The sequence below is a fragment of the Mustela putorius genome, unplaced genomic scaffold, assembly GCF_011764305.1.
Source record: "Mustela putorius furo isolate JIRA1106 unplaced genomic scaffold, ASM1176430v1.1 tig00003845_pilon_pilon_pilon, whole genome shotgun sequence".
Taxonomy (NCBI): Eukaryota; Metazoa; Chordata; class Mammalia; order Carnivora; family Mustelidae; genus Mustela; species Mustela putorius.
This window is the reverse complement of record NW_025421998.1, coordinates 21,194,246-21,212,033: the sequence shown is the minus strand read 5'-3', so window position 1 is coordinate 21,212,033 and position 17,788 is coordinate 21,194,246. Positions and strand designations below refer to the sequence as shown.

Below are 17,788 nucleotides of genomic sequence, written 5' to 3'. Positions count from 1 at the left end.
TGTTGTCTGATTGCTGAGGTTAGGACTTTTAGTACTATGTTGAATAGCAGTGGTGATAGTGGACATCCCTGCCGTGTTCCTGACCTTAACAGAAAAGCTCTTAGTTTTTCTCCATTGAGAATGATATTCGCTGTGGGTTTTTCCAGGTGGCTTTGGTGATATTGAGGTATGTACACTCTACCCCTACACTCTGAAGAGTTTTGATCAAGAAAGGATGCTGTACTTTGTCAAATAGTTTCTCAGCATCTATTGAGAGAATCATATGGTTCTTGTTTTTTATTAATGTACTATATCACCCTGATTTGCGGATGTTGAACCAACCTTGCAGCCCTGGAATAAATCCCACTTTGTGGTATTGTGGGGTTGTGGTGAATAATCCTTTTAATGTATTATTAGATCCTACTGGTTCATATTTTGTGAGAATTTTCGCATCTGTGTTCATCAAGGATATTGGTCTGTAATTCTCTTTTCTGATGCGATGTTTGGTTTTGGAATCAAGGTAATGTTGGCCTCATAAAATGAGTTTGGAAGTTTTCCTTCCATTTCTATTTTTTGGAACAGTTTCAGGAGAATAGGAATTAATTCTTCTTTAAATGTTCGGTAGAATTCCCCTGGGAAGCTGTGTGGCCCTGGCCTCTTGTTTTCTGGGAGATTTTTTTTTTTAATTTTATTTATTTATTTGACAGAGAGAGAGAGATCACAAGTAGGCAGAGAGAGGGGGGAGAGCAGGCTCCTTGCTGAGCAGAGGCAGGGCTTGATCCCAGGACCCTGAGATCATGACCTGAGCCAAAGACAGAGGCTTAACCCACTGAGACCCAGGTGCCCCTGTTAGGAGATTTTTGACGACTGCTTCAATCTCCTTACTGGTTATGGGTCTGTTCAGGTTTTCTATTTCTTCCTGGTTCAGTTTTGGTAGTTTATAGTTTCTAGGAATGCATCCATTTCTTCCAGATTATCAAATTTGCTGGCGTTTAGTTGCTCATATGTTCTTGTAATTGTTTGTATTTCTTTGGTGTTGGCTGTGATCTCTCCTCTTTCATTCATGACTTTATTTATTTGGGTCCTTTCTCTTTTTTTATGGATAAGTCTGGCCGTGGATTTATCAATCTTATTAATTCTTTAAAAGAACCAGCTCCTAGATTCATTGATTTGTTCTTTTGTTTTTATTGGTTTCCGTTTCATTGATTTCTGCTCTGATCTTTATTAATTCTCTTCTCCCGCTGGGTTTAGCCTTTCTTTGTTGTTCTTTCTCCACCTCCTTTAGGTGTAGGGTTAGGTTATGTACTTGAGATCTTTCTTGTTTCTTGAAAAAGGCTTGTATCACTATATACTTTCCTCTCAAGACTGCCTTTGCTGTGTCCCCACAGATTTTTGAACAGTTGTGTTTTCGTTATCATTTGTTTCCATGAATTTTTTCAATTCTTCTTTAATTTCCTGGTTGACCCATTCATTCTTTAGAAGGATGCTCTTTAGTCTCCAAGTATATGGGTTCTTTCCAACTTTCCTCTTGTGATTGAGTTCTAGCTTCAGAGCATCGTGATCTGGAAATATGCAGGGAATGGTCCCAATCTTTTGGTACTCGTTGAGACGTATTTTGTAACCCAGGATGTGATCTATTGTGGAGAATGTTCCATGTGCACTAGAGAAAAACGTATATTCTGTTGCTTTGAAATGGAATGTTCTGAATACATCTGTGATGTCCATCTGGTCCAATGTGTCATTTAAGGCCTTTATTTCCTTGTTGATCTTTTGCTCGGATGATCTGTCCATTTCAGCGAGGGGGGGTGTTAAAGTCCCTTACTATTATTGTATTATTGTTGATGTGTTTCTTTGATTTTGTTATTAATTGGTTTATATAGTTGGCTGCTCCCATGTTAGGGCCATAGATATTTAAAATTGTTAGAACTTCTTGTTGGACAGACCCTTTCAGTATGATATAGTGTCCTTCCTCATCTGTTATTATAGTATTTGGCTTCAAATCTAATTGATCTGATATAAGGATTGCCACCCCAGCTTTCTTTTGATGTCCATTAGCATGGTAAATTGTTTTCCACCCACTTACTTTAAATCTGTAGGTGTCTTTGGGTCTAAAATGAGTTTCTTGTGGACAGCATATTGATGGGCTTGGTTTTTTAATCCATTCTGATACCCTGTGTCTTTTGATTGGTCCATTAGCATGGTAAATTGTTTTCCACCCCCTCACTTTAAATCTGGAGGTGTTTACGGATCTAAAATGAGTTTCTTGTAGGCAGGATTTTGATGTTTTGTTTTTTTGGTTTTTTGGGGTTTTTTTTATCCATTCTGATAATCTGTATCTTTTAACTGGGGCATTTAGCCCATTAACATTCAGGGTAACTTGAGAGATATGAATTCAATGCCATTGTATTGCTTGTAAGGTGACTGTTACTGTATATTGTCTCTGTTTCTTTCTAATCTACTACTTTTAGGCTCTCTCTTTGCTTAGAGGACCCCTTTCAATACTTCCTTTAGGGCTGGTTTGGTATTTACAAATTCTTTTAGTTTTTGTTTGTCCTGGAAGCCTTTTATCTCTCCTTCTATTTTCAGTGATAGCTCAGCTGGATATAGTATTCTTGGCTGCATGTTTTACTCATTTAGTGCTCTGAATATATCATGCCAGTTCTTTCTGGCCTGCCAGGTCTCTGTGGATAAGTCTGCTGCCAATCTAATATTTTTACCATTGTATGTTACAGACTTCTTGTCCCGGGCTGCTTTCAGGATTTTCTGTTTGTCACTAAGACTTGTAAGTTTTACTATTAGATGACGGGATGTGGACCTATTCTTACTGATTTTGAGGGGGGTTCTCTGTGCCTCCTGGATTTTGATGCTTGTTCCCTTTGCCATATTAGGGAAATTCTCTACTATAATTTGCTCCAATATACGTTCTGCCCCATCTCTCTTTCTCCTTCTTCTCAAATCCCAGTTATTCTAGTATTGTTTCATCTTATGGTATCACTTATCTCTCACATTCTCCCCTCGTGGTCCAGTAGTTGTTTGTCTCTCTTTTGCTCAGCTACTTTATTCTCCATCATTTGATCTTCTATATAACTAATTCTCTCTTCTGCCTCATTTATCCTAACAGTAAGAGCCTCCATTCTTTTTTTTTTTTTTAAAGATGTTATTTATTCACCTGAGAGAGGGAGAGAGAGATCACAAGTAGGCAGAGAGAGATGGAGAAGCAGACTCCCCGCTAAGAAGAGAGCCTGATGCAGGGCTCGATCCCAGGACCCTGGGATCATGACTGGAGCCTAAGGCAGAGGCTTAACCCAGTGAGCCACCCAGGTGCCCCAAGAGCCTCCATTCTTGATTGCACCTCATTAATAGCTTTTTTTATTTCAGCTTGGTTAGATTTTAGTTCTTTTATTTCTCCAGAAAGGACTTTTATTTCTCCAGACAGGGTTTCTCTAATATCTTCCATGCCTTTTTCAAGCCCAACTAGCACCTTGAGAATCATCATTCTGAAGTCTGGATCTAACATATTACCAATGTCCTTATTGATTAGGTCCCTAGCCATCAGTACTGCCTCTTGTTCTTTTCTGTGTGGGTGGTTTTTCTGCCTTTTCATTTTATCCAGATATGAATATATGAACAAGAGAATAAAATACTGAAAGGGTGGCCAAGACCCCAGAAAAATGTACACTAACCAAATCAGAAGAGATCCCTAATTGGGAGGAGAAGAAAGGGGGTAAAAAAATTTTTTTTAATTTTGAAAAATTTTTAAAAAAGATAAAATATATATATGTAAGACTGGTGAATAGAACAGAGCCATCGACTTGATTTTGGGTGTGTTTTAGTCTCTTAGAAGAAACTACCTCCCAAAATTTTATTTAAAGAAAGGAAAACACATATATATATAAAAGTAAGGGTAAACATGAGGAAGGGATGGAATATGACTGTAAAGATGAAAAAATTTTTTAAAAATTCTTAAAAAGAAATTGATAAGTTGGTTGGGAAAAGAAAAAGAAAGTGGAGAGAATTTGCTCAGGCTGGAGACTAGAACAAAACCCTGTGCTAGATTTAGGGTATATTTTGATCTATTAAAGAAATTGTATCCCAAAATTTTTCAGAAGAAAACATCCTATATGTCTACTAAAATAAAGTTAGATACAATGAAGAATAAAATATAACTATAAAAGTGAAGATTTTTAAAGATTTTTTTAAGAAAGGTATTGTTAAGATAAACTAGTTTTTAAAAATGTTAAAAAAGGAAAGAGGAAAAGTTAAAAAAAAATAGAGTAAGAAAAAAATAAAATTAAAAAATAATTTGGGTGCCTGGGTGGCTCAGTGGGTTAAGGCTGCTGCCTTCAGCTCAGGTCATGATCCCGGGGTCCTGGGATCGAGCCCATCAGGCTCTCTGCTCTGCGGGGAGCTCTGCTTCCACCTCTCTCTCTGCCTGCCTCTCTGCCTGCTTGTGATTGCTGTCTGTCAAGTAGATAAATAAAATCTTTTTTTAAAAAAAATTTTAATAACTTTGCAAGACTACAGAATCATGGGGAGAAAGCCATGAATTCCATGCTTTGCTTTCCCCTCCTCTGGAATTCCGCTCTTCTCCTTGATTGGTGAACTTGGTCTTGGCTGGATGTTTTTGCTGATCTTCTGGGGGAGGGGTCTGTTGCAGTGATTCTCGAAAGTCTTTACCCGAGGTGGAACTACGCCACCCTTGCCAGGGCTGGGCTATGTAATATGCTCTGCTTGGGTTCGCTCTCGGGGTGCTTATGTTCCCTGAACGCTTTCCCTAGAACTCTGGAGGACACGAATGAAAATGGTGGCTTCTCGGTCTCCCGGCCGGAGGAGCCGAGAGCTCGGGACCCCACTCCTCAGTGCACCCTCAGAGAAAAGCGCTCAATCACTCCCGTCTCCCTGGTCTCTGGCTGCGCTTGGAGCTCGCCCATCCTGTGACCCGGCATTTCTGTCTCTGGCGCACAGCCCCGTTTGGAGTCTCCCAACCCAGCAGATTCCTGCCATGCTCCTCTTCTGGCGGGGGAAGGTGGGTCTCCCCGGATCTGCTACTTGTCGAGTCCCTGCCCAAAAGAGCAGTGGCCTGACTGTGCCACAGTTTAAGGTAGCCCCGAGCTGAGAGCTCATTCCCCGGCTCTGTCTCTGTAGCCGGCTTCCCCACTTTGATACCTGCGAGCTCTGCTGCACTCAAGACACCCTGGATCCTTCTGTGACCCTTGTGACCTGGTACCACACTGTCCCCACAAGGGCTCCACCCCTGCTTAGCCTCTGCAGCGATGTCCCTCAGTAGAGCAGACTTCTAAAAGTCCTGATTCTGTGCTCCGTTGCTCCGCTGCTTGCTGGGGAGCCAGCCTCCCCACCCCATCCCACCCCCCTGCCCAGGGTCTATCTTCCTGTCGCTTCAGATTCACGTCTCTGCACATCCTACCTTTCAGAAAGTGGGCAATTTTCTGTTTCTAGAATTGCTGCTCCTCTTCTCTTCAATCTCCTGTTGGGTTTGTAGGTGTTCGGAATGCTTTGGTAACTATCTAGCTGAACTCCTGCGACCTGATGTCATGTGAGGCTGCTACTCCTCCACCATCTTGACTCTCTCCTCCAGTTTTTGTTTTTGTTCTTATCCTTTGGGCCACTCTAAGCTTTTTGATTGGAGGCTTGAGGCCATTTACATTTAAAATAATTTTCAGTAGGTATGGATTTAATGCCATTTTGTTAATAGTTTTCTGGCTGGCTGTATTTCCTTTGTGCCTTTCTTTTCTTGCTCTCTTTGTGGTGTGATGATTACTGTAGTGGTAGGTTTAGATTCCTTTACCTTTAATGTTTCTTTATCTACCATACGTTTTTGCTTTGTGGTTACCCTGAGGCTTACCTAAAACATAACAGTCTATTTTAAGTTTATAATAACTAAAATTTGAATGCATTCTTAAGCTCTACATTCTTACTCCCTCCACATTCACACAGTTTGTTTCTGGTATCACAATTTATATCTTTGTCTTCTGTATCCCTTAAATTATTGTACTGATAGTATTTTTACTATGACTTTTAGCTTGTAAGATAAGTGACTTGCCCACCACCATTACATTATTCAGAATATAACTATGTATCTTTACCAGCAAGATTTATACATGTATGTATTTTCCTGCTACTAATTAGCACCCTTTGTTTCAACTTCACGAAATTCCTTTAACATTTCTTGTAAGACCATGCTAGAGGTGCTGAGCTCCTTCAGCTCTTGCTTGTCTGGAAAATTCTTTCTCTCTCCTTTATTTATGAAGGACAACTTTGCCAGTTAGATTTTTCTTGGTTAACGGTTTTTTGTTTTTTTTTTTTTCTTTCAGCACTTTGAATATACTGTGACACTACCTTCTGGCCTCCAAAGTTTTGGCTAAAAAATCTGCTCATGGTCTTATATGTAATGAGTTATTTTTCTGTCGTAGCTTGTAAGATTTTCTCCTTGAGTTTAGCTTTTGACTTTTTTAAAAAAAGATGTTATTTATTTAGGGGCACCTGGATGGCTCAGTTAAGCATATCCCTTTGGCCCAGGTCATGATCCCAGGGTCTTGGGATCAAGTCCCGCATCAGGCTCCCTGCTCAGCAGAGAGCCTGCTTCTCCCTCTCCCTCAGCTGCTCCCTCTTGTGCATGCCTGCTTCTCCCTCTCCCTCAGCTGCTCCCTCTTGTGCGTGCACACTCGTTTTCACTTTTTCTCTCTCAGACAAATAAATGAAATCTTTTTTTAAAATCTTTTTTTTTAAGATTTCATTTATTTGTCTGAGAGAGAGAGATAGGTCCCCTAAGCTATCTTCATTTTTATTTTCCTGCTCTGATTGGATGAGTTCTCCTGCCCTGTCTTCTAGTTCAGTGATCCTGTCTTCTCCTTCCTCTAGTCTGTTATTGAATCCCTCTAGTAGTTTGTTTTTGGTTCCGTTATTATATTCTTCAACTCTGTGACTTCTGCTTAGCACTTTCTTTGATTTTCTGTCCCAGTCTTAAAGGAGTGATCTCATGTAGGAAATGAATCTTACTCTTCAACTGTGCCCAAGTCTTGCTTGTCTCTCCAAGCTTTGTGATTGTTCGAGCAGCCTGTTTCTAACAGCTCATGGCAGCTGAGAGTGTGCCAAGCCCTGTCTGTGTCCTAAAGGGAAGGATCTCATTCAGTGCTTAGATACAGGCTGAGTAGAAGCCAAACCTTCAGGTAGCAGCTTTTACAGTATGGAAATACACCTGCCAGTCGAAGACAGAGATGGGTGTTTGATCTTTCTGTGCTGAGCCCTGGGGTGATAGCTAGTTTTGAACTATTTCTTTGTTTGCTACCATCCCACAGAACCTGTGGGTCCTTCTGGCCACTAGATCCAGGTGATCAAGGGACATCTCTTGGGCAGCAGCCGCAAAAACCAGGATGCCAGACATGTGTGCAGACTCCTTTCTGGGAAATACCAGCATCCTAGAGCGAGGCATGGGGAGAGTGCAAAGATGGGACCAGGACCATCCAGCCTCCCCATCTCTGGAGAGTATTACTGTCAGTCAGCCCCTTGATGTTTGTTCAAAGAGAAGTCTGCCCCTCAAGCTGCCTTGCAGTTATTAAGATAAGTAAATAGGCCTCTTTGATGAAAAGACTGGAGCCAGGCTACTGCTTCTGCTGGCCTTAGGGGGTTAAGCCATGGTTAGTATGTGCAAGCCCTTTAAAAACTCTCTCTTAATTTTCTGTAGCCTGGTGGGTGTAATGGATGCAAGTTTCATTGGCTTTCAGAGCCAGATATTTTGGAAGCCCATGTCTCAGCTAGAAATCTTAAAAATTGGAAGACAGGGTGTGGGGTCCAAAGCCTTTGCTCTTCAGGGAGATGCTGGGAGATGTGAGTTCCTGCCGGGTTATATGTTGCTGCACCAGGGGAGGTGGTGATGGCAAGATTGTGTTTCATCCTCTACTGTCAGTTTTAGTGGGGAGTTTTTTCTCAATTTTTCTCATTTCTGGATTTCTTCCAGAGAAAATTATCCTTGATGTAGCAATAGATTGAGGGTGTCTGTGTGAAGAGATCAGTTCAGGATCTCCTATGTCGCCATCTTGAACCAGAATTGGGTCCTTTTGTGTGTGTGTGTGTGTGTGTGTGTGTCTTCAGTATTAAGAAATTTGTAATTCCTGTACAGCTTAGACTGTTTGAGAGCATTGGGAAAGATGAAAATACATTCCCATGATTTATTTATTTTATCACTGGAAATTTGTACCTCTTAATCCCCTTTACCTGTTTCACCTGTCCCCAAACCCCTCCCACCTCTGGTAACCAGCATTTTGTTTCTTGTATCTATGAGTCTGTTTCTGGTTTTCGTTTATTTTTTTTTCTTAGATTCCACATATAAATGAAATCATATGGTATTTGTCTTTCTGGCTCTTTACACTTAGCTTATTACCTTCCAAGTCCATCCCTATTGTTGCCTGGTAGAATTTTAATATTTTTTATGGCTAAATAATATCCATGTGTGTGTGTGTGTGTGTGTGTGTATCTACACATCACTTCTTTTTAACCCATTCATCATCTATCAGTGGACACTTAGATGGCTTCCACATCTTGGCTGTTCAAAGTAATGCTGCAATAAAGGGGTGCATGTGTCTCTGTTCTAATTAATGTTTTCATTTTCTTCAGATAAAAACTCAGGAGTTGTTGGAACGTAGGGTAGGTCTATTTTTAACTTTTTGAGGAGCCTCCATGCTGTTTTCCAGAGTGGTTGCACCAGTTTGCATTCCCACCTGCAGTGTAGAAGAGTTCCCTTTTCTCCCCATCCCTACCAATTCTTGTTGTTACTTGTGTTTTTGGTAATGGCCAGTCTGACGAGTATGAGGTAATAGCTCACTGTGGTTGCGATTTGCATTTCCCTGGTGATGGTGCTGAGCATCTTTCCATGTGCCTGTAGCCATCTGGCTATAGACTTTGGAAAAATGTCTGTGCGAGTGTTCTGCCTGCTATTTAATCAGGATTTTTGTTTTCTCCCACAGATATGTGTACAAAATCACACGACTTTAGAGGTGCACCTTTGGAATCAGTTACAGTCTTAGATCATCCCCTTTTTTAATAGATGAGGAAAGCTGAGACCTCAAAAGAGGTTGAATGACTTGCCTGCACTTTGTATTTTCATTTCTCTGACTTTTTGCTACTAACTACCTGTGTGGCTTTGGGCAAATCTTTAAACAGTCTTAGCTTCAGTTTCCTCCTGTATAAAAAGAGTTCGGATGAACCCCCAAAATCTTTCCTTTCTAAAATCTGTTTTTGTCATTCTTTCACTTTTCAAATATTTGGGGGGTTAATCCGGTTTTACAAAGTGCACATGAGGCAGGTAATGGATTCAGAAGTAAAAGCAGAGTCCATAGATCCTAATTATTAAACCTGAGAGTGAAAAACTGCTGGCCTCTCGGCTTTTAGATGTTCTTAACGGGCTTCTTACTTGCTTTCTCAGGACAGCATATCACTTATTGTCTCCACCATCTCTACTTGACCCTTTCCCTCATAGTTTTCTGTGATTCATCCTTAAGGCAATATACGTAATTGTTTTTATTACAAGAGTAATGCGTATTTATTATAAAAAAAACCAACATGCTCATAAGCACAGGGTAGAAAATAAGTCATTTGTAATCCAGCACCCAAAGATAACTACACTTAATAATTTGGTATGTATTTTTTTGAAGATTTTATTTATTAGAGTCAGATCACAACAGGGAGCATGAACAGGGAGGAGCAAGGAACCCTCACCCCCACTCGGGGCTCGATCCCAGGACCCCAGGATAATGACCTGAGCTGAAGGCAGTTGCTTAACTGACTGAGCCACCCAGGTGCCCCGGTAGGTGTTTTTAAAAAGACAAGGCGGGGCGCCTGGGTGGCTCAGTGGGTTAAAGCCTCTGCCTTCGGCTTAGTTCATGATCCCAGAGTCCTGGGATCCAGCCCCGCATCGGGCTCTCTGCTCAGCAGGGAATCTGCTTTCCCCTCTCTCTCTGCCTAGTTGTGATCTCTGTCTGTCAAATAAATAAAATCTTCAAAAAATAAAAATAAAAAAGACACAGCACAGGGTGCTTAGGTGGCTCAGTCAGTTAAGCACCTGCCTTTGGCTCACTTCGTGATCTCCGGGTTCTGAGATTGAGCGCCGCATCAGCCTCCCTGCTTCTCCCTCTCTCTCTCCCTCTGCCCCTTCTCTTACGTGTGCAGGTACTGTTTCTCTCTCTCTTTCAAATAAATAAAGAATCGTTTTAAAAAAAAAAAAAGGCACAGATGTGACCTCATATAGCACCTATTGTTGTAGGCTGCCCCTGCCCCAGCTGTGTTCTGTGGACACGTGCGCTAACTTATATTCATAGTTTTAGTTTTCAGGAATCATGTTCTATTTTTATAACACAATGATGGTGTTATAAAATACTTCTATTTTTCCTGTGATAATTTCTATAAATAGGTTGTTTTTTCTTTTTTCTTTTTTTAAGGTAGAGCTAAATTCTAAGTCACTGACCAGATCCAGCATTTGACTGCTGTAGCTTTTACTCAGAATGAAAACTTTCCTGTTGTCCTTGCCTCCAGCAGGACTGTATCCTAGTCATTAGGCCATGTCCATGTACACCAAACAAAACTGCCATACTGGCAACATGATTGAGTGACTCCCACAGATTTTTCTCCTGCCTGAGGTGCTCCAAAAATTGTGATCACGGGGCGCCTGGGTGGCTCAGTGGGTTAAGCCTCTGCCTTCGTCTCAGGTCATGATCTCAGGGTCCTGGGATCGAGCCCCCCATTGGGCTCTCTGCTCAGTGGGGAGCCTACTTCCCCCCTACTCCCTGCCTGCCTCTCTACATACTTGTGATCTCTGTCTGTCAAATAAATAAATAAAAATCTTTTTTAAAATATATGATCAAAAAGATTTACTTACTTAAATCCTTTTCCTTAAGTAATGTATGCCTCTAGGCAAGTGTTCCATCGGACACATGTACCTGATTTTTAAAGACGGAGCATGTGCTCTGGCATGCGGTGCCTCACTGAGAGAGAATTATCAAGTGACCATTGGCTCATTTCTTTTTTCTTTTTCTTTTCTTCTCTCTTTTAAGTGGGCTCCATGCTGTGTTTCGTGAAGCCCAGTGTGGGGCTTGAACTCACTACCCTGAGATCAAGACTTAAGCTGAGATCAAAGTCGAATGCTTAACCAAGTGAGGCACCTATGTGACCCCTTTGGCTAATTTCTTAATGTCTCAGTTTCCCATCTGTAAATTGAGAATTTTAATAATATCTTCTTCCAAAGGTTACTTGAAGATTAAATGAGATAAAGCATATGAAGTGCTTTAACTGTGCCCAGCATCAGAGCATGCATTCCATGTTATTTAAAAGAAACTTCTGGGGCGCCTGGGTGGCTCAGTGGGTTAAGGCCTCTGCCTTCAGCTCAGGTCATGATCCCAGGTTCCTGGGATCGAGCCCTGCTTCGGGCTCTCTGCTCTGCAGGGAGCCTGCTTCCTCCCCTCTCTGCCTGCCTCTCTGCCTACTTGTGATCTCTCTCTCTCTGTCAAGTAAATAAAATCTTTAAAAAAAAAAAAAAAGAAAAAGAAAAGAAAAGAAACTTCTGGGGCAACTGGGGGGCTCCATCGGTCAAGTGTCTACCCTCAGTGAGGAGTCTGATTGTCCTTCTCGCTCTGCCCCTCCCCACCACTTATGCTCACTCACTCTCTCTCAAATAAGCAAATAAAATCTTTAAATTAAAAAAAAAATTTTAGGGGCATCTGAGTGGCTCAGTCAGTCAAGTGTGGGACAGGACTACAGCTCAGGGTCCTGTGGTGGAGCCCCGGTGGCAGGCTTGTGCTGGGCATGGAGCCTGCTTAAGGTTCTCCCTCTGCCCCTCCCCATCTCCCCCACCCCCGCTCACACACTTGTGCGCTCTCTTTGACAAAAAAATTTTTTTTTCATTTCATATTGATTTTAAATGAATTTTAAATCATTTTGTTCTTTTGCAGAAGACTTAACCAATGGTTCCCATGATGATGTCCTCAGTGGCGACCAGCTCCAGAAACTCCTTTACCTGCTTGAGTCAACTGATGATCCTGTAATTATTGAAAGAGCTTTGGTCACTCTGGGTAACAATGCAGCCTTTTCAGCTAACCAAGTAAGTACCTTGTCTCTGAGTGGGTGCCCCCCATCTTTACACACTGGCAGTTAATTGTGATCCTGATAAGGCATTTAATCCTGGAGCCCCTCTCTCCTCATCTGTACAGTGTGGGGATATGTACCTACCACATAGCGTTTGTTCATTTCTGAAAAGCACAGCTGAATAGTGACATTTGTATTCCTGGGATTCTAGATCCCTAGGAAGTTGGTCACAGGCATCACATTTGTGGTAAGTGTGATCTACTCCACTTAGCATTGCGTGGCCTTTTTAATTATTTAAAATTCAGCAGTGTTGCAGGAGAACAGTGAAATCATCTAACATTGAACTCTACGTGCTTTCCATTATATGTAGGTTTTGGGGGTGGTTCTAAGGCAGGGGGAGCCAGGACCATTGACAACCGCTGACCAGTGTAAACCCTTCTACCAGTAGAGATTTAACACCAGGTCTAAAGTGCTGAATTGGAATGCTTCCTTCTCCCCACTACCTCCAAGGAGAAAGTTTTTGTTTTTGTTTTTGTTTTTGTTTTTTAAATGTAATGATTTTCAGCTAATGCATTTCATTGACTTGGTCATGAAAACATTATGAACTTTTCATAACTTTGTCATGAAAAAATGATGTTGAATTTATACTCTATTTCAGCCAAGTTTTTGCCAGCATGGCAAGGTTTACTGTAAAGCTCTTGAGATTTATAGGGAGATTTAAAGGATATTTGTTGATTACTTGTATTCTTTGCATTGCAAGTGACAGAACCCAACTTACATTATTTTAAAACAAAAAGGGGAAATACTGAGCTCGGTTAACTTGAGCATCAAAGAATAGCCCTGGCTTCAGGCACAAGTGAAAACAGTTTAAGGTTACAGAGAGCGTGGCCAGAGCGCTCTCTCCCCCTCCATCTTTTGGCTTTGCTTAGCCCTGCTCCTTTTTGTGTATTGGGTTTGGGGTTTTTGGTTTGTTTGTTTGGTTTTTTTTTTTCAATCTCTCTGGCCACAAAGAGGGTTTTGTCACTGGGATGGAGAGAAAGCCTCTGGCCGCCACAGCCTTCATCCCTGTGGCTGGTGATCCCAATGGCGGAGTTGCTCGGCCGCAATCAGGTACCAGCCCTTTGGCTCAGGGGCTGTTCTGTGGCATCCCAGACCCCATGGGAGCACCCCACAGCCGGAAAGCGGGGATGGATGGGACCAGCATTCCCATTCGACCAGCAGCCCCATCGGGAACTAAACGGGATAGGGGAGGTGCTCTCTCTGCCCCAGTGGGGAGAAGTGCCCGGCAAATAAAAACAGCAGATGGTGACTCATTTAGTAGCATGCCTGGAGCTGATTCTGATCCCGTACTTTGGCTCCCTCAGAGAGGAGCTGCAGTGAAACTGGTTCCATAGCCACTGGCTGAACAAGTGCTTTCCTGGGTAATGGAGTCTGTGCCCCTCTTTGTAAATTACAGTGCCCTGATCTGCCTTAATAGGATAGTTCAAACAACACAACAACAACAAACTGTTTTCTAGTAATCACAGATCCTTAGGAAGAACCTGGGATTGCACAGGGAGTTTCTTTTCGTCCCAGTGCTGAGCCCACTATTGACAGTAGAGTTGGGTTTGGGGCTGTTGATAAAAAGTGGATGACGCCAGGAGACTCTCTCATTCTTTCCCTCGTAGAAGGTCATGTTTTATCCTGACAGGAGTAATTCTCAACTTACTTTTCTTGTAAGAACTGAAGTGGTTAATGTATCGTTCAGTACGGGGGCCAAAGGCACAAAGTAGTGTCATGTTGGAACCAAGTATGAGAAATCCCTAGATTATTTTTTCTTTGAAAATTTGGGCATCATTTCTCAAATTGTGTAGAATTATAATTCTTCAAGATGTTGATAGGTGCTTCCTCCTAAAACCCCCCACCCCCATTGAAAAATGACCCTCTCTTTTGTGTATAGTTCATGGAAATACTCTGTTCAGTGCTCCCCTCTTGGAGATTGCCAATACTCATGAACATCTGAGTGCTTCACAATAAAGAAGCGTCTACACTTAAACCCAGAGTTGCTCAAACTTACTGAATCATGGAACCTCCCTTGTCTTAATGGAACATCTGTTAACATCTTGAGGGATTTGTATTCCAAAGAATACATTTTAGCAAAATGTTACTTTGGTATCCTAAATCCTAACACTTGTGTCTGTAATAGGAAAATCATATAACTTATTTCAAAGTAAAATAATTTGTTTGTAAATTGATATCATTTCGGTAGCTCTACCAATCTTCATTGTAGATCTCCAAGCTATAGTTCTTAAATAATTACATATCTTAATTATCTTCAATCTATTTTCTTTACCTTTAAAATTATAGAAAGTAGCGTCCCTGGGTGGCTCAGCTGGTTAAGCAGCTGCCTTCGGCTCAAGTCCTGATCCTGGAGTCCCAGGATTGAGTCCTGCATCGGGCTCCCTTCTCGGCAGGGAGTCTGCTTCTCCCTCTGACCCTTCCCCTTCTCATACTCTCTTTTTCTCTCTCAAATAAATAAAATCTTAAAATATATATGTTAAAAAAAATTTATAGAAAGTAATTTTTTAAATAAGAACTACAGATTGTGCATAGAAAAAAGTTATTTCCAAAGAGTCATTAATTTTATTTTGTATTTGTGGATCCAAAAAATTTGATGAAGGAAGTGGGTATTGAAGTGGTGGTCCTGTTTTTTCCCCTCTTAGGTCATTATTCGTGAATTGGGTGGTATTCCAGTCATTGGAAGCAAAATCAACAGTCCCAACCACAGTATTAAAGAGAAAGCTTTAAATGCATTGAATAACCTGAGTGTGAATGTTGAAAATCAAGTCAAGATAAAGGTAAGTTACCTGAGATCGCAAATGTGTAAGTTTTCTATAAATAACAGAGAAAACCACTATAGGGTTAGTAACAAACCTCTGTCACCTCACATAATTGCCCTTTGTGTCTGTGTGGTGAGAACATTTAAGATCTCTCCTCTTAGCACCTTTATGTAATACAGTGTAGTCCCCCTGCTGTACATGAGATCCCAGAACTTACTCGTCTTCTAACTAGAAGTTTGTACCTTTTGAGCAAATCTCCCTATTTCCTTTATCCCTCAGCCCCTGGCAGCCTCCATGCCTCTCTTGTTTCTGTCAGTTGGGCTTTTTTAGATATCTTTTTTAGGGAAATCTCCAGTATTTTTCTCTGTTATATTTCACTTGGTATAATGCCCTGAAGGTCCATCCATTCGTTGCTAATGGCAGGATTTCCTTCCTTTTCATGGCTGAATAATTTTCCATTGTATATACAGACCACATTGGCTTCATTCATTCATCTGTCAACACGGGTTGTTTTGTGTCTTGGCTATTACGGATAATGCTGCAGTGAACATGGGTGCGTGTATCTTTTCAAATTATTCTTCCTGAGCTCTTCAGTTGAATACACAACTGGAATTGCTGGATCCTATGGTAGTTTGTATTTCTAATTTTTTGAGGAACCTCTACTGTGTTCCCATAATGGCTGTGCCCATTTACATTCCCCCGACAGAGCATAGGGGTTCCCTTTTCTCCACATCCTTGCCAATGCTTGTTGTCTTTTTGACATCAGCCATTCTAACAGGTGAGAGGTGATACCTCATTGTGGTTTTGATTTGGATTTCCCTGGTTTCCTGATTTTCCTGATGATCAGTGATACTGAGCATCTTTTCATGTACCTGTTGGCCATTTGCAGGTCTTCTTTGGAAAAATATTTAGGTCCTCTGCCCATTTTTTATGGAGAATAAGGCAGAGGAAGGAGGAATCTGAACCCGCCAATAAGAGATGTCTTGGGCTTTTGAATTTGGGATTCATGGTAATCCAACTGTGCTAAAGGAACCTGGCCAGAGTCTGTTAATACCAGCAGAAAAGGAAATTAGGAAATTGTGTTATTTCAGCATTTCCTGAGGTCCTGCTCCGTGTTAGAATGTAGAAATGGACATGATTAATTCTTGTTTTAAGAAAGCTAGAAAGAGAGAAAAGGCCATAAATAGGTGTAATACAAGGTAGAACATGATAAAGTACTTCAAGGAAACATGTAAGTAAAATACTCTTGAGAAAGGAGAGATCTCATCCAAAAATTCTGTAAAACATAGAGTACCACTTGGCTCTAAAGAATGTCTAGCATCTGACTTGGTTTCAGCTTAGGTCATGATCTCAGGGTCCTGGGATGGAGCACCACGTCAGGCTCCACGCTCAGTGTGGAATCTGCTTGTCCCTCTCCCTCTGCTCCCCCTTCCCTCCCTCTCCCTGAAATAAATAAATACAATCTTTAAAAAAAAAAAAAAAAGAGGAATGTCTGAAATTTCTACTAGCACAGTTGGGGAAGGAGGGAATTCCAGAAGGAAGCAGCAAAGGGAGGTAGACACAGCCTCAGGAATAACTGATGTGACCCATTTGGTGATTTTGTTACTGAACTTGAACCAGTGACTTAAAGATAATAAGGATCTGAATGCTCAACACATTTTAGGAAATTCTTAGAAAGGCATCAACATCTTATGAAAATAAATGATTTAGGGGCACCTGGGTGGCTCAATGGTTAAAGCCTCTGCCTTCGGCTCAGGTCATGATCCCAGGGCCCTGGCATTGATCCCCGCATCAGGCTCTCTGCTGAGCAGGGAGCCTGCTTCCCCCTCTCTCTGCCTGCCTCTCTGCCTACTTGTGATCTCTGTGAAATAAATAAAAAAAGAAAGAAAGAAAATAATTTATAAATAGATGAGAAAATGGCTTTTTTTTTTTTTTTGAAGGACAGATGTGTAATGAGATTGTGGCCAAAGAGAGCCACGTGGCTTGTAAATGACATTTAGCTCTAAAATGAGATTAAAAATTTCATCTCTTTACTGCCATTACTCTAGGGTAACATGGATGTGTTCAGATTTTTTTTTAAGTTTAATAATGGCTTATGGAACAGTTTCTTAGCTTTTTTTTTTTTTAATTTATTTATCAGAGAGATTGAGAGGGAGAGAGAGAAAGCACAGGCAAACAGAATGGCAGGCAGAGGGAGAAGCAGGCTCCCTGCCGAGCAAGGAGCCCGATGTGGGACTCGATCCCAGGATGCGGGATCATGACCTGAGCTGAAGGCAGCTGCTTAACCAACTGAGCCACTCAGGCGTCCCTCTTAGCATTTTATATTAGGAATTTTTTCTTATCAGTTGGAATTTAGGGTGGAGTTTTAGTTAGGTGAATAGCAGTTATCTGTGAGACATCTGTGAGCTTTTTCCAAGCTGGAAAGACCCTGACCAGAAATAGAAAACAGTTCCAGAAAATTTTCCATCACGGTGGGTTTCATTCTGTCGGGTGTGAAGTAGGAGTACTACTGGCATTGTATTATGTTTTGCCAGTGGCAGTCATAGTATCAGGAAGGGGCAGATCATAGACATATACCCGGGTAAAGATAATTTTGCCTCGGCTTACTGTTGATAGAATTTTCTAGAGAAAAATTCTATTTCACTTTGATCCCCCTATTCTTCTAACATGATGTGGCTCCTAGACCTCTTGTTAAGGTACTTACCGTGTTGCAGAATGACCAGACAGGTCTTCCTCTTCCGTGTTCATGTGCCCAACAAAGCAGCTCACAAGAAAGACTGAGCTGGGAGGCCCCCAACAGTTGAGAGGCCGCTGGTGTTGAGAGCATGGTCTCTGGAATTGAACGTTGCTCCCCCACCAGCTGGCTTGATACTGGGCAGGGATCCAGGTTCCTTGAGGAC

General features: G+C 41.5%; 1 protein-coding gene across 1 annotated transcript in view; it reads left to right on the top strand.

The window, feature by feature from the left end:
• The window catches only part of ARMC10 (armadillo repeat containing 10), a 32,648-nt gene that overhangs the window by 7,095 nt on the left and 7,765 nt on the right, over positions 1-17,788 (top strand). Inside the window, exons 2-3 of the mRNA XM_004739589.3 lie at positions 11,937-12,085; positions 14,772-14,906. Coding sequence (XP_004739646.1) covers positions 11,937-12,085; positions 14,772-14,906 — 284 coding nt within the window. The remainder of the gene's footprint in view (positions 1-11,936; positions 12,086-14,771; positions 14,907-17,788) is intronic.